The sequence below is a fragment of the Eubalaena glacialis genome, chromosome 15, assembly GCF_028564815.1.
Source record: "Eubalaena glacialis isolate mEubGla1 chromosome 15, mEubGla1.1.hap2.+ XY, whole genome shotgun sequence".
Lineage (NCBI taxonomy): Eukaryota > Metazoa > Chordata > Mammalia > Artiodactyla > Balaenidae > Eubalaena > Eubalaena glacialis.
Genome location: NC_083730.1, coordinates 82,770,267 through 82,783,805, shown reverse-complemented (window position 1 = coordinate 82,783,805; position 13,539 = coordinate 82,770,267). Strand labels below are relative to the sequence as shown.

The 13,539-nt window shown below is 47.5% G+C and overlaps 1 protein-coding gene across 2 annotated transcripts in view; it reads right to left on the bottom strand.

Moving 5' to 3' along the window:
* The window catches only part of SUDS3 (SDS3 homolog, SIN3A corepressor complex component), a 37,803-nt gene that overhangs the window by 22,073 nt on the left and 2,191 nt on the right, over positions 1 to 13,539 (bottom strand). For both annotated transcript variants that reach the window (XM_061169933.1, XM_061169934.1), the window contains 5 exons: positions 13,093 to 13,162; positions 10,739 to 10,794; positions 8,847 to 8,918; positions 6,735 to 6,754; positions 5,339 to 5,495 (listed from right to left, as the gene is read on the bottom strand). In XM_061169933.1, coding sequence (XP_061025916.1) covers positions 5,339 to 5,495; positions 6,735 to 6,754; positions 8,847 to 8,918; positions 10,739 to 10,794; positions 13,093 to 13,162 — 375 coding nt within the window. The remainder of the gene's footprint in view (positions 1 to 5,338; positions 5,496 to 6,734; positions 6,755 to 8,846; positions 8,919 to 10,738; positions 10,795 to 13,092; positions 13,163 to 13,539) is intronic.

The following is a 13,539-nucleotide window of genomic DNA, read 5'->3' as shown; positions in this document are numbered from 1 at the left end:
CATGCCGCTCTCTCACTTCGTCCCAGCTTACCCTTCCCACTCCCCGTGTCCTCAAGTCCATTCTCTACATGTGTCTTTATTCCTGTCCTGCCCCCTAGGTTCTTCAGAACCTTTTTATTTATTTATTTATTTTTTAGATTCCATATATACGTCTTAGCATACGGTATTTGTTTTTCTGACTTACTTCATTCTGTATGACAGACTCTAGGTCCATCCACCTCACTACAAATAACTCAATTTCATTTCTTTTTTATGGCTGAGTAATATTCCATTGTATATATGTCAGGCTGGGTTTATTAACATCAGTCTCCTGGGAGTTTGGCCAGGAGGAGTCCCAAGGGCTCAATCTAGGTGCACTGACAAAAACCAAACTTCTGGAACTGAAACTCAGACCTTGGAGTGTGGCCACCCTGGAGAAGGCACTCCAGCAGGAAATAGCTTCCTCTCGGACATCGTGCACCAAGCACAAAGCATCTCCAACTGGCTTCAACCAGAAAGCCTCCCTAAACCAGAGGCCTATTTGTAGGTTTGCTTCCTGTGAATAAGTGGGGATAAAATTTGCAGAATCTAACTGAACATCCAACAATTAAACCAGAGGCAGGGGAGCATTCGTGACAGAAAACACCAAGCAAGCGATGAGACCAGGTGCACAACTCCCCTCCACACCACTGGGTATATGTGGCCTTGAATCGTGTAAATCCTACTGGTCTGCTCTCCAGACGGGCCTGCCGGCTAAGAAATGGGAGCGCAGGATGAGGCAGTGCTAAGCCACAGCCCTATGGAGACATAGTTCTGATAACGCTAATTACCTGCAATTAACACACAACTATGGGGTACTGGCTGGCCTTTAGCTCTGCACTTCTCAAGGCAGTCATTCACTCCAAGAGCCCACCCGCCTACAGGGCACAGATGCAGTAAAAGCTTCACTTTAACTTTAACATACTTGCTCCATGAAAACAAACTCACACTTGTTTAGCTACTAAAAAAAAAAATTAGTTGCAGGGATTCAAAGGAACATCCTTTTAAGTAGGAATGTGACAGAAAAGCCTCGGCAGAGTCGACACTGCAGCAGATGGGCAATTACCCCCAAACCAGGGGCAGCGAGCCACGGGGCTGGACTGAAGGCCCAGACCAAACCCCAAGACACCCCTCTCTAATGGCAACATCACAAATCCAGGCTGCATGGTGACCACAAACAGGGGCCTGAAGTGGGGGGGGGGGGGATAAAAATCAAGGTTAGGTCAGCGGTGGCCAAACCAGGGTAGGAACGAAGGGACCAATTTCCATTAGGCCACAGCTGCCCGTAACACAGGGTGCATTTCAAGAGTGAACTGATCAAGCCCCACCGCTCTGCATCCTCAACCCCGTTCAATGGCCTGGACTCCACAACAGCCTCATCAAGAAAGAATGTCTTGGAGACAAGCCCACCCCACCCCAAATCCAGGTCCCCTCTTCCATCCTCCCTCCCCTGACATTTGTGCGGGGCCTCTTCTCCTCGCCTTGACTTCACTGCTCACGGGCACCTGTTCTGGTGAATCTGCTCCTTTATCACTACAACCACATGTGCCTCTTAAAGTTTTACAATCAGTGAAAACCAGCCTGACACATCTTTACCTTCATTTATTTAGGATCCCCCTCTCTCAAAACTACCTCACACTGGGGAAGGCACGGAAACCGTGTCAGTCTTGTAACTATGAGGACATAAGCTCCTCGAGGACAGAGACCTCCCTATCAACCTCATTCTGTGAAGCACTTGGACCACAGGAGTCCACGGGATTTAGAGTCGGTATAATGCGGTGGTTAAGAGAACATGCTTGGGGCCCAAGTCTGGCTTACGCACCACCTCACTGGGGCACTTGGAGCAAATGGCTCCGTTCCTGCACGCCTGCGCCGCAAAGTCATCACAGGAGTCTCAGGAGCTGAATGAGGTCACAGCTTCCCCGGCCCTTAGTGCCCACTCTGCGTGCCGGCCACTCGGGGCACCATCTCCTCTCACCTCTACACCAAACCTCCACAGCGGGTTCTATCGTGTCCTTGCCAAATGACAAAACTCCACCACAGAACCAAGTTCACGTCTGGGCTGGGATTCATCCACATCTGTCAGCCTTCAGTGGCAACTGTAGTATTTTATTATACCTGGCTCGATGTAAACACTCAGAGCTTCTGTTTGATATTATCATTACTCATGCCTCCCGCTATGAATCCAGTAACATCTTTTTTTTTTTTTTAACTATTTATTTATTTATTTATTTTTGGCTGCGTTGGGTCTTCATTGCTCCGCCTGGGCTTTTCTCTAGTTGCGGCGAGCGGGGGCTACTGTTCGTTGCGGTGAGCGGGCTTCTCATTGTGGTGGCTTCTCTTGTTGCGGAGCACGGGCTCTAGGCATGCGGGCTTCAGTAGTTGTGGCTCGTGGGCTTTAGAACGCAGGCTCAGTAGCTCTCCCACGTAGCGCGTGGGGTTCGTTGCTCTGCGGCATGTGGGATCTTCCTGGACCAGGGCTCGAACCCGTGTCCCCTGCACTGGCAGGCAAATTCTTAACCACTGCGCCACCATGGAAGTCCCCTGAATCCAGTATCTTCTAAAGGAACCTCACAGGCTTTACTGAGGTCATGAATAACTTCCACAGGGGCCTGAGGGTTGAAAGATGCCCCTGGTGAGGCAAGAACTTAAAAAAGAAGATGAAGTGGCAGTTAGCGGGCTGTTGGCAGAAAGGAGAAAAGGTGGCTGGCATAAGGTAAAAGGACACATGAACTAAAAATGATAGAGTGCCCCACGTTTTCAAGCTCATGAAGCTCTCGTTGATTATTGGGGTTACTGAGAACCCTGGCCTCAACTGCAGAGAAAAGTCACCCTCAGGTAATTCTACCTATAACCTCACTACTCCAAGTGTGGTCTGACCAACAGCATCACCAGCCCCTGAGAGGTGGTTAGAAATGCAGGATCACTGGCTCCACCCCAGACGCCCTGAACCAGAATCTGCATTTTATCAAGACCCCCGGCTGACTCACATACGCATTCAAGGTGGGGGAATCACCGACCTATAATCCGTCCCAGTTCCTCTGCCAACAGTACACCTTTCTGCCTGCACAACCCAGCTCTCCCAGGTTCTCCACCAGTGCTTCAGGCGGTGAAGAGGACGTCCCACCAATTCCCACTGGAATTGGCTGGAAAGGCGGAAATCCTGTTTGCACAGAGCAGGTCACTGGGTATGCCCGTTTCCAATGCGTTATCTGGTTTAAGCTTCTCATCGGCCTTGTTTTTCAAGAGATCTTCATGTTGAACTGGAAAAGGAGATTTTAAGAAGTATGTTTTCTGGGCAGAGCTAAGCAACACTGACACTGGGCATCAATCCACAGAAGTGAATCAGTCACTCGGTGAGAGGAAGGAAACCAGGCCTTTAAGTCGACACCGTAACGGCACCATCTGTGGAAGCGCTCACTATGCTTCTAGCTCCAGTGCCTTCTCTTTAGACGCTCCATCGTGACCTTGGCAGTGCTTTCCATACCACGGGTACCAAACGGCTTGAGGAAGGACATCGGCACCTTTAATGCCCATGGCTAGCTTTAAGCACTCCTGTAATCTATTTTACTGCCTCACAAATGACTTCCCTGCATTTATTTGTCTTTTCTACCCCGGCAGGTTTGGCCGCTCAAGTCACTGAGGATGCCTACTGTCCCCGTTAAGATTCCAGCTGTAAAACTGCCTGGCCAAACAGCGTCTATCGCTTGTCAATAATTAGGCTGCCAAATCACAGGTGAGGTGATGACAGCCTTCCCCGCAGATGGAAAGGGAGCAGCTATAAACCGACAATATTTCCCACCAGCCTAATGAAGGCTCAGAGCATCTGGTGGCTCTAACGGAGAGCGATGAGGCGTCAATGCCGGCCGGAGCCACCGTTGGAGAAGATGGTGTGCAGGTCAGAAGACAGGCACGCCGACTGGGACCGGACAAGGCACCAATGGGCTTGCAGTTTAATTAAAAAAACGTGTCAACAAGAATAAGCCGGTGCTGTTCTGAAGATGCTATTTCAGCATCCATTCTCACCAAAACACATTTCTGAGCCACTGTCAGTGGTCTGCAAGGAATTCATTCCTTTTGCCAAGTCTTTCCAATGAGGAAGGTATATCAGAAGAGAGATTTTTCAAGAGTCAGACCCCTACTTTAGACACAACCACATGATCATCGCTGTATCGTGGGGACTGGAGCTAGAAGTTTGTGTCAATGGGAGGGCATTGTTGGCTAACAGCACCAGAAATACCAAAGGGGAAATACAGCTCTTAACTGTTACTTTTAGTTTCAAAGTCAGCCCCAAGGACTTACATAACAACAAGGTATTTCTTAAGGACCCCGACAAAAATCAGACATGCCAGAACTCCAGGACCTTCTGAACATGATTGTAAGAGTGAAATTTTGGGGTGTGCCGAAGGCATGTCACTTACATACCCAAGTGACAAACTCACCACTGACGTGCCTTGCGATATTTGCTGATGGAAAGAAATTTTGCCAAGTTCCAAAATAGCTAGTTCAAGCCAATTCCCATCCTGTATCCTTCTCAGCGTTGTTGGTCTACATATGGCAACAGAAGAGGCAGCCCATATTGCCTCTCCCTTAAACTTGCCTACAACCTGCTGAGTTCCCATATGCAGATGACTGAATCCTAGAAGGCCAGGGAGGGACTGGCTCCGAGTCAAACGTAACTTTCCTGCCTTTACAAGAGAACGGTTCAGTTTAGCTACCCCTGCTGAAATGGTAACAACTCTTTCTGAAATGTTCACAGTAACACCTGGGGCGAAGGGATCTAATAGCACAGATGACACAGCCAAAGCCTCTGTTCTCACACCCGGGTCAAAGGAAGACAATGCCTTTTCCATAATGAAAGTAGAACGAAAAAAGCAAAAGCAGAGGGATTCCTACCACCACAGAGAGACCAGGGTAATTTGTGAATATAACCAAGATAGGAATGGCAGCCAACCCAGGAATTACATTAAATAAAGCATAAGCCTGAAGTTGCAGTCACTATTAAAGATCTACCCAACACCTGTTATGTACAGGGCCCTGTACTAGGCACTCGTATTTCTAACCACAGTCTTGTGAGATGAGATATGATCAGCCCCATTTTATAGAGGAGGAAATTGGCTCAGAGGCGTTAAGTGGCTTGACTAAAGTCACACAGCCAATACAAGATAGAGCTAGAACTCTGACCCACCATGTGAAAGCCCACCCTCCTTTCAGCTCACTCTGCTCTGATGAGGAACCAACGGGAGTCGGCACCGGAGCACCACCCTCCCCCCAGGGTCCCCCTCGGGTCTCCCAGGACTCTGCTGTGGTGCTTTCATACCTCCAGTCAGTTCCATCGTTAGCTTTTCATTTTCAATCATTTTCTTCTTTTCTTCTAGCTCGGCAATCAGGTTCTCTTTCAGCTCAACCTTCTTGTCTTCAAATTCTTTCACTGCCGCCTTCTTTTCTTTGATGTAATTTCTTTCCACTTGTTCAGTCTGAGCAAAAGAGAAACACAGGCTAGGGCTACACGACCCTGGCAGCCAGGGCTCCAACACAAAGCCTGGCTCTGTGCACAAGCACAAAGGAAATACGTTTACTAGAAAGAAGAGAAACAGCTGCAGTCAACACACCAACTTTCAGAAACAGGGTGTCTGGGAGCAAGTTTTCCAACGAATGCGTGAAACTGAACCACACTTCTGGTTTTTATGTGCATACCTCACTCGTGACTCAGATCTATTTCCTCTCTTCCACATCTTATATTTTATGGATTGTATGTGAAAACAGAATGTAAGTTTCTCAGAAACAGTAAATAAACCCTTTTGAAGACACAATTTCGAAGGAAAATAGTACATTCCAGATGAAATATCTATACTTAAAATAGTTACAGGATACCAAGTCAAGACGGCCTGAGTCACTCTATTTTTTTTTGACGCTTACAGTAAGATAAAGGCCAATGAGAGAACAGGATCACTTCTTAGGTGCCTGAACCCCGGGGTACCCAAACCCTGAAATTATACTGAGTAAAATAAATGCGTAAGCATCCGTTTTCCAAATCTCACTGTTGCATTAAGTGAAGAACAAGGGGGCTCCTGGTGGGCTACGGCTGTGGACTCTGTGACCCCCTGGGCTGTGGCCGCGTGTGTTGCACTGACTTCAGTCCTAACACTGTCTCTCATACGCGGCTTTGATAAACTATGACCCCCCCGCACCCCCCACACACACCAGCCTCCCGGGAGCAAGCACATTACCCAAGATTCCAGCCCTTGATTCTGCCTGTAGCGCCGCACCTCACACACAACCAGCACTCAGACGTCTGCTGAGTGAAAGATCTTAATCCATCTTTCCGACCCAACCAGGGTTTCAGCTGTAAAACGGAGCCAATTCAGAGACCAGGCTGCTTTGAGGACCAGTATAACAAACTATTAGGCCACTGTAATTCAGACATACTCCCAAATGGCTTTAACGTGAGATAAGCGTCGACAAGAAAGCGGTCAAGTGTGAGTATCCCCTAGCCCCTCTGTGATAAGCAGAAGCTGCCCAACCAACAAACGAATAGATAGAATTTCTGAACTGAGACCAAATGTCCTTTAGTCAAACAGAACACTGACGGAGGCTTCTGGGGGGCTTCCCAGCTGTCTGCGTGGTAATGGAAGGAAAGGCCACCGGATCGGTTGGGAGAGCAAGATTCCAGTCTGAGAATGAGCCTGCATGCCCAGAAGACCCGTGGTACTTACTTCCAGCTGGAGGAAGAGTTCTGAAAGAGATAAAACATGCAATTAGATTCACCAGGCTATGCCACCTTTCTAGACAGTGACGTTAGGATTCATTTAGAAGCAGTGATTGCTTTCTGAAAGCACGGCTGCAAGGAGAAAATGTTTCCATCAGTAAACCGTTGATATACGTGAAGGGGTAGGATGCGAGAAGCATGCGTGTCTAGTTGAAATCTGACCCTGAACAGAATTCGCTCTGGCAGCTCTGCCCAAGGGTGAAAGCAAGCAGCAGGAACCAAACCACCCTGGAGAAATAAATAAAGTTAGCCCTTCTTTCACTCAGTACACACCCTCACCAGTCCTACGGGGCAGGAAGAAGGAGCAATGCAGTTACTCCAGAAGCAGAGGCCACGTGGATACTTTTAAAGCCCCTCGCACAGGGCTCTGCATGGTGAGGAAGGGCATTCCCCGAGCGTTCAGAGGGCAGAGGTCCCGAGCCCTCCTGCGGCTCTGCTCACACCCAGGCCTCCACCTGCAATGTCCTCTGGTCTCCGACCGCAACTCAGAGTTTCAGGCTACTGCAGCCTCCTCCTTGAGGCGTTTTCCAAGGCCCCTTCGCTCAGCGAGCCCCTCTCAGATACCTCAGATACCCACTGCCCCGTATCAGCAGCTTGCTGAGCACCCACTGCGCGCCAGGAGATCAGCGCCTGTTTACCCAGGAGCTCCCCGACCTCCAGACTCTAAGGTCCTGTGCACGCTGAGCACGTGGAACCAAACAGGTCCACGGCTTCTTTTCTGGGTGACATCTGAGCTGCTGCAAACGGTCCACAAAGACTGCTGGTGGAGCGGCAACTCCAGGGGGTGCTGTTCCCACCGGACCACGGTCTCCTCTGCAGACCCTATGGATCCATCCCCCCATAAAAGAGCACATATGCACAGTCACACATAAAATCTTGAGAGTTTCAGGAATTCGAGATGAAGCATCTAGACATCCATCAACTGTTGAATGAGAAAATTAACTGAGGAAAACGGACCGGCCACTCACTGTTTTCTAACCCGCAGAAATCCTCATCACCTTGGCACCGGGAAGCGTGAGGCACACGAGCCCAGGCGCACCCAGCCCAACACACCCACTCCTGACTGCTGCAGACCCGTACCCGTGTGAACGGGCCAGATATCTGAAGTTTGCGCCGTTCGGAGACATCACCTCTGCACCAGCAAGTCAAGCGACACGTAGCACTCGGAGCTGGTGGCGGTTGTTTCAAAGCAGCCAGACGCCAGACACAGCAAGAGCAGGCGGGTCAGCTCCGCACGGGATGTGCTGTTTGAAGCTCAAGGTGTGACTGATTCAGGAGCCCCTCTGCATTTTCACCTGGGGGCAGGGGTGGCGGGGATGTTTACGAAAGACACCGAGGACAGGACTGAGAGTAGAATTCAGAAAGACAAATCAACACTCACCCTGCCGTTCTCGCTTAAGAGAAATGGCTCACATCAATTTTCTTTCCCTCCTTACATCTCAAACCAGTTCCACGAGATATTAGCAGTGCTCTCTCCAAATGGGGAAACTGAGGCTCCAAGAGCAGACGCGTGCTAAAAGGCTTAAACCCTTAAGGGATGGGAGGAAGCCCTCAACCTGGGACCTCAGCCTCCACAGCACCACTCCCTCCCCCTGCTGAAAGGGGGCTCCAGGAAGAAGGCTAAGGATTTTAAAGATGCCTGAGGAGATGCCTCAGGAACTGAGAGTGGGGCGGGGAGAGGGGTGCTGGGTTGCCACAGCAGCTCTATCGCCCACCTTCCCTGCACCCCCTACCCTGCAGCTCCTTTTCTGTGCCTTGATGGACATGGGCATCTACTCACTGAAGGAAACAAAGAAGGGTTCCATCCACAGAAAGCTGCAAAGTCAATGGATCAGAAAGTGAAAGGACAGCAGCCTAAGGCCACTCATTGGGGAAGAAGATGAACAGTCCTACATAAGTGCAGCTTTGGAGTCTCTCTTCCCCAAAACTCGCCCCACAATGGGATAGCTGAAACACGTTTTGGAGAATGGCTCCTCTGGCCACATTACGTCCCAATCGATGATCAGCCAAAGGAGGAAAATTTGACGAGGATTTATTTCCAGTTAAGAGAGAGCCTCACCTGCATTTCGTATCCTCTCTTTGTACTGCTGATCTAGTTTTTTCATCCTCTTCTGATATTCCTGTAATGTACCTGATTGAGATTTACAAAATAGTTACTATGAAGCTCAAACTGCTCTACATTTTGGTTTTCTAGCACCGACAGTGAATGTTTTAAATAACATTAGAGTAAAACACACACCATGGAAAGGCACCCTTGAGTAGAGGTAACTTGGTTCCCAAGCAAGATGCACAGCAGAAACCCCAACCAGTGGCTTTAAGACTCTCTAGCAAGTGAGTAGAAGAAGAAAGCTGCACCCATCCACCAATGACTCTCATTACTCGCTGCTACAGTTTCAGTCTGTGGGCCTCCCTTTCCTGGAAAACGCTCACTCTCCCTCAGTAAGGTCTAGATCAATGCCATCCAGTAGAACTTGCTGTGCATCGGTGGAAATGGTCTATTTTGCCCTGTCCAGTATGCTAGCCCCGAGTCACATGTGGCTATGAGCACGTGAAACGGGGCTAGTGCAAGCCAGGAACTGAATTGTTAATTTTAATTAAATTTAAATAGCCGCGTGTGGCTAGTGACATTACTGGACAGCTCAGTACAGCGTCTGACCAAATGGCTCTTCCCTGAGCAGCTAATTATGAGGGTCCCAATTAGCGTGGGAAGCGTTTTCAGATGACAATGCTTCAGTGGGCTATATATACATATTTTTCATTATTAATTAATTTATTTATTTTTGGCTGCTTTGGGTCTTCGTTGCTGTGCGCGGGTTTTCTCTAGTTGCGGCGAGCGGGGGCTACTCTTCATTGCGGTGCGCAGGTTTCGCATTGCGGTGGCTTCTCTTGTTGTGGAGCACAGGCTCAGTAGTTGTGGCTCGTGGGATCTAGAGCGCAGGCTCAGTAGTTGTGGCGCACGGCCTTAGTTGCTCCGTGGCATGTGGGATCTTCCCGGACCAGGGCTCAAACCCGTGTCCCCTGCATTGGCAGGCGGATTCTTAACCACTGCGCCACCAGGGAAGTCCCCAGTGGGCTATATTAATGGCATCTTTTTCAAAATCCCCCACTCAACCCTGCCGGGCACACCTTACAGACCTGCTAGAGTGGGACGTATTTCTTTCTCTAGCAATACTTCCATTACCATGGGAAGAAAAACTAAAACAAAGGTGTGTGATTGCAAGTCACGGGAACATGTTTCACCATGAAGGAGAAATCAGTATAAGATGGGCTGCTCCAAGCAATGCAAGTACCTCGTGGAGCAGTAGTTTCGGTGCCGGGGGCCCCACAGAAGCAAGCCGAAGAGCTACTGACGGCAGCCACCGACGCTGGGCTGTCACCGGGTGCCCGGCGGTGCTGGTCGCCCGTCACACACAATCTCACCTGCCTCTACTTTCTTCATTTCACAGATTAGAAGACAAATTAAGCAAGAGACAGTGAAGTGCCCGCGGTCAAATTTCTAGAAAGCAGTGCAGGTGGGATTCAAGCCCGCCACAGGAATGGAGAGCCTGTGCTCTTCAGCCAGTGCTGAACTGCCTCTGGCAGCAAACAGCCTTCGACAAGACACAACCCACTTGTAGTTTACAAAGTAAGAAGAGAAAACACGGTGAGAAGGACCCACAGCTCGTTAGCATTCAGTTTAGAAAGAACAGTACAATTATATTTATCCTTGGTAACAGCATCTCTCCTAAAAACAGCCAGCTTTAGGCATGGCTGTTTCCAGTTCTTGCTCTGCAGAAGGCCTTAACTGAGATTTCAAAAAAGTCTGAAAATTGCCACTTTACTGACTGCTAAAATCAGCCAGACCAAATTTTAAATCACTCCCACTTCACTGAGAAGTGAAATACACAGATTTCAAAGGTGTGTGATATTAGGAAGTATGTTTAGAAAAGAAGGATTAAATCACACACCAACCTTCTTGCAGTTGTTGCAACTGTCTCTTGAGAGAAGCCAGTTTATCCTGATACATCCTGTAAAAAAAAAAAAAAAAAAAAAAAGGAAAGCCACACTCAGAGGCAAAAACATCCAATACCCAATTCAAAAATAATCTACATGCAGAAATTACCTGGGCTTTTATGGAAATGTCATTAATGTCCCTTAGGAAGAGAGAAAACTAAAGCCTGCTGGTGGTTTAAAATGTGCCCACAGCTAAAGGGATCAGAAAGGGACAAGGATTCTGTGTTTTTGAATAGTTTCCCAGTTTTGTAGATTCTCCTGTGTTCTCTCACCTTTAGAGAATCAGTCTAAAATCTACAAATACGAAGACATGAAAAGTATTAATAAATAAATGACAATGATAAACATAGTTAGGCAAAGATTGGAAGTGTGATGCCATTTTCTTGGGAATTCAGAAGCGTAACATACACACGAAAACGTAGAAAGCGTTAAATGCAGCTCTCATATCAACTCTACAATCAGATCGTAAGTTCCAAAGGAGTAACATTATGCCTCCAGCACATTTTTCTACATAGATAGCACTGCTGTGTAAGCACTAAGTTAATAAACCTTCACGTCATTTTTAAAAACACTTCTCTTTTATGATCAGAGAAATGACAGCAATTCAGTAACAAAAGTTAAAATGCAGGATTTATTTGCAGCCCCAGTGGGATAAGAACACACAGTACACACAAAGCAAAAGAACCTGGCATGTTTTCTCCCCCCCCATGCTGAATGGATTATAGGCAATTATATACCCTGGTAAGTCTGTTTGAATGGTGGATTTCACACGTCAGTCACGTTTCAGCAATATTTTTGCTTCTACCAGAAAAACACCCCCAATTTCACAGTGACAAAAACAGGACTTGCAACCCGTCTAACAGGTAACAGGCACGACAGCCTCTCGATGACTCCAGTAAGGGCTGCAAACACAACCTGTCTGTCTACAGGCTGAGGAAGAGTAGGCAGAATCTGAGAATTACACGGAAGGCCTTTGTTTTTTGTTTTGGCTGCGCTGCGCAGCACGTGGGATCTTATCTCCCCAACCAGGGATGGAACCCGCATCCCCTGCATTGGAAGAGTGGAGTCTTAACCACTGGGCCGCCAGGGAAGTCTCAAGGCCTGATTCTTTTAGGGAGAATGCTGATGCTTTCAATGCTCATCTTGAATCACAAAGGGCATTCAATTTTCATCAAAATTATTTTCTACATCATCAAATATTAAGGGGTACGTTCACTTACACATACCAAGTATAGGAGAGGGAAAGGATGAGTAAGCTGCACACAAGAAGTCAATATTTGGAACCCAGTGTATTTAATTTTCCACCACAATGAGTGTGCCAGACTACGCCTTTGAATTCTTAGTCGGTCTTTGAAAGAAAGTATTAATAGATTCAAGAAGTAAACAACAACAACAAAATTCAGATTTGGAAAAAGAATAGGTATGTAAAAATACATCTCATATGGGTCCAGGTAAGTCAGTAAGAAGCCTGGAGAGAGTACAAGTGAAATAAAAAGCCAGCACAGTTTCAGGGCTGAAGCTGTGAGAAAAATCACATCAATTATTAAAGCAATCCTTTATTTGGCACTGGTCAGATCTAGCTGAGCTTCCCCTTTGGATTCCAAGGCTTGAAAAGGATGACAGAATCCAGACGATGGTCACAAAACATTCGTTTATACGGAAAACATTCTATAAGGAAAGGAATGTGGATCATCCAGTTTGATGGTAAAGAATTTAAAAAACCGAATCAAGATCCTCAAAATACATTCCACAAATACTTATCAGATCTATGTTATACTGTGTTGCCCATAAGTTTCCGATAAGAGGGAGTGGTTTTAGTTTCTCTGAGGTGTGGCTCCGCTGGAGGCTTGGGTGTGGATGCGGGGTAAGGGCAAGGGCGCTGGAGCAGGAGTCAGGAGCCCTGCTCTCCAATCCTGGTCTCCCCGAGCTCTCCAGGGGTCCAGCACACCGTCCAGCTTGTAGTCAGTGCTCGGTGGGGTCACGCCCATCTGAGAACCGAGGAGCTGTGAAACACCATTTCCCCCCTCTGGGCAGTCTTCACATTTAAAAAAAAAAAAAAAAGGCAAGGGTTCTCTCCTGTTACATGGCCTTATTTCCCTGGGAACATTTCCCTCCAGGTTCTTTCTAGCCTTCCCTCAAAAGATTCTTATCACAGGAAGAGCGATTAAATGTGACAAATTTAAAGGGGGGAAATTGCACACATATGCATGGTCTTTGGAAGCACTACGTGAAAACCATACACACGAAATCACTACTAAAGATGCTCTTGTCAATTCTGTATTCCAAAGAAGAAATGTAAAAACCATACTCACTGTTCCTTCATTTCTACATAGTCTTCTTCATCATGCTTTGCCAGGTCAGTTTCGCTAGCATCCTCAGTGTCTGTGTAAAAAATTAGGGAAGAAGGTTTGTTAAAATCGTAATTCGTAGAGTTGGTATCACCTGACACAGTGACACTGCACAAACGTCTATAAAATGAATTTCTACTCAATGCAGGCCTGCGTGAAGCCATCAATGAAAAATATTACATCTAATTACTTCAGAAAAGAAAACGCCATTTCCAACTTGTACACAGCCAGATTTATCCAAAGAGCCTGCCTTTATCTGAAGTGCAGCCAGAGAACAGAGTGCATCAGACACAGGTGGTCATAGTCAAGGCTGCGACTTCAGCAGAAACAACGCTGGCAGTTCAGGAAAAGGATATGTGGGTGTAAGACTGGAAAACTACAGGCAGCAAGCCCTGCTCACTACTCCAAAAC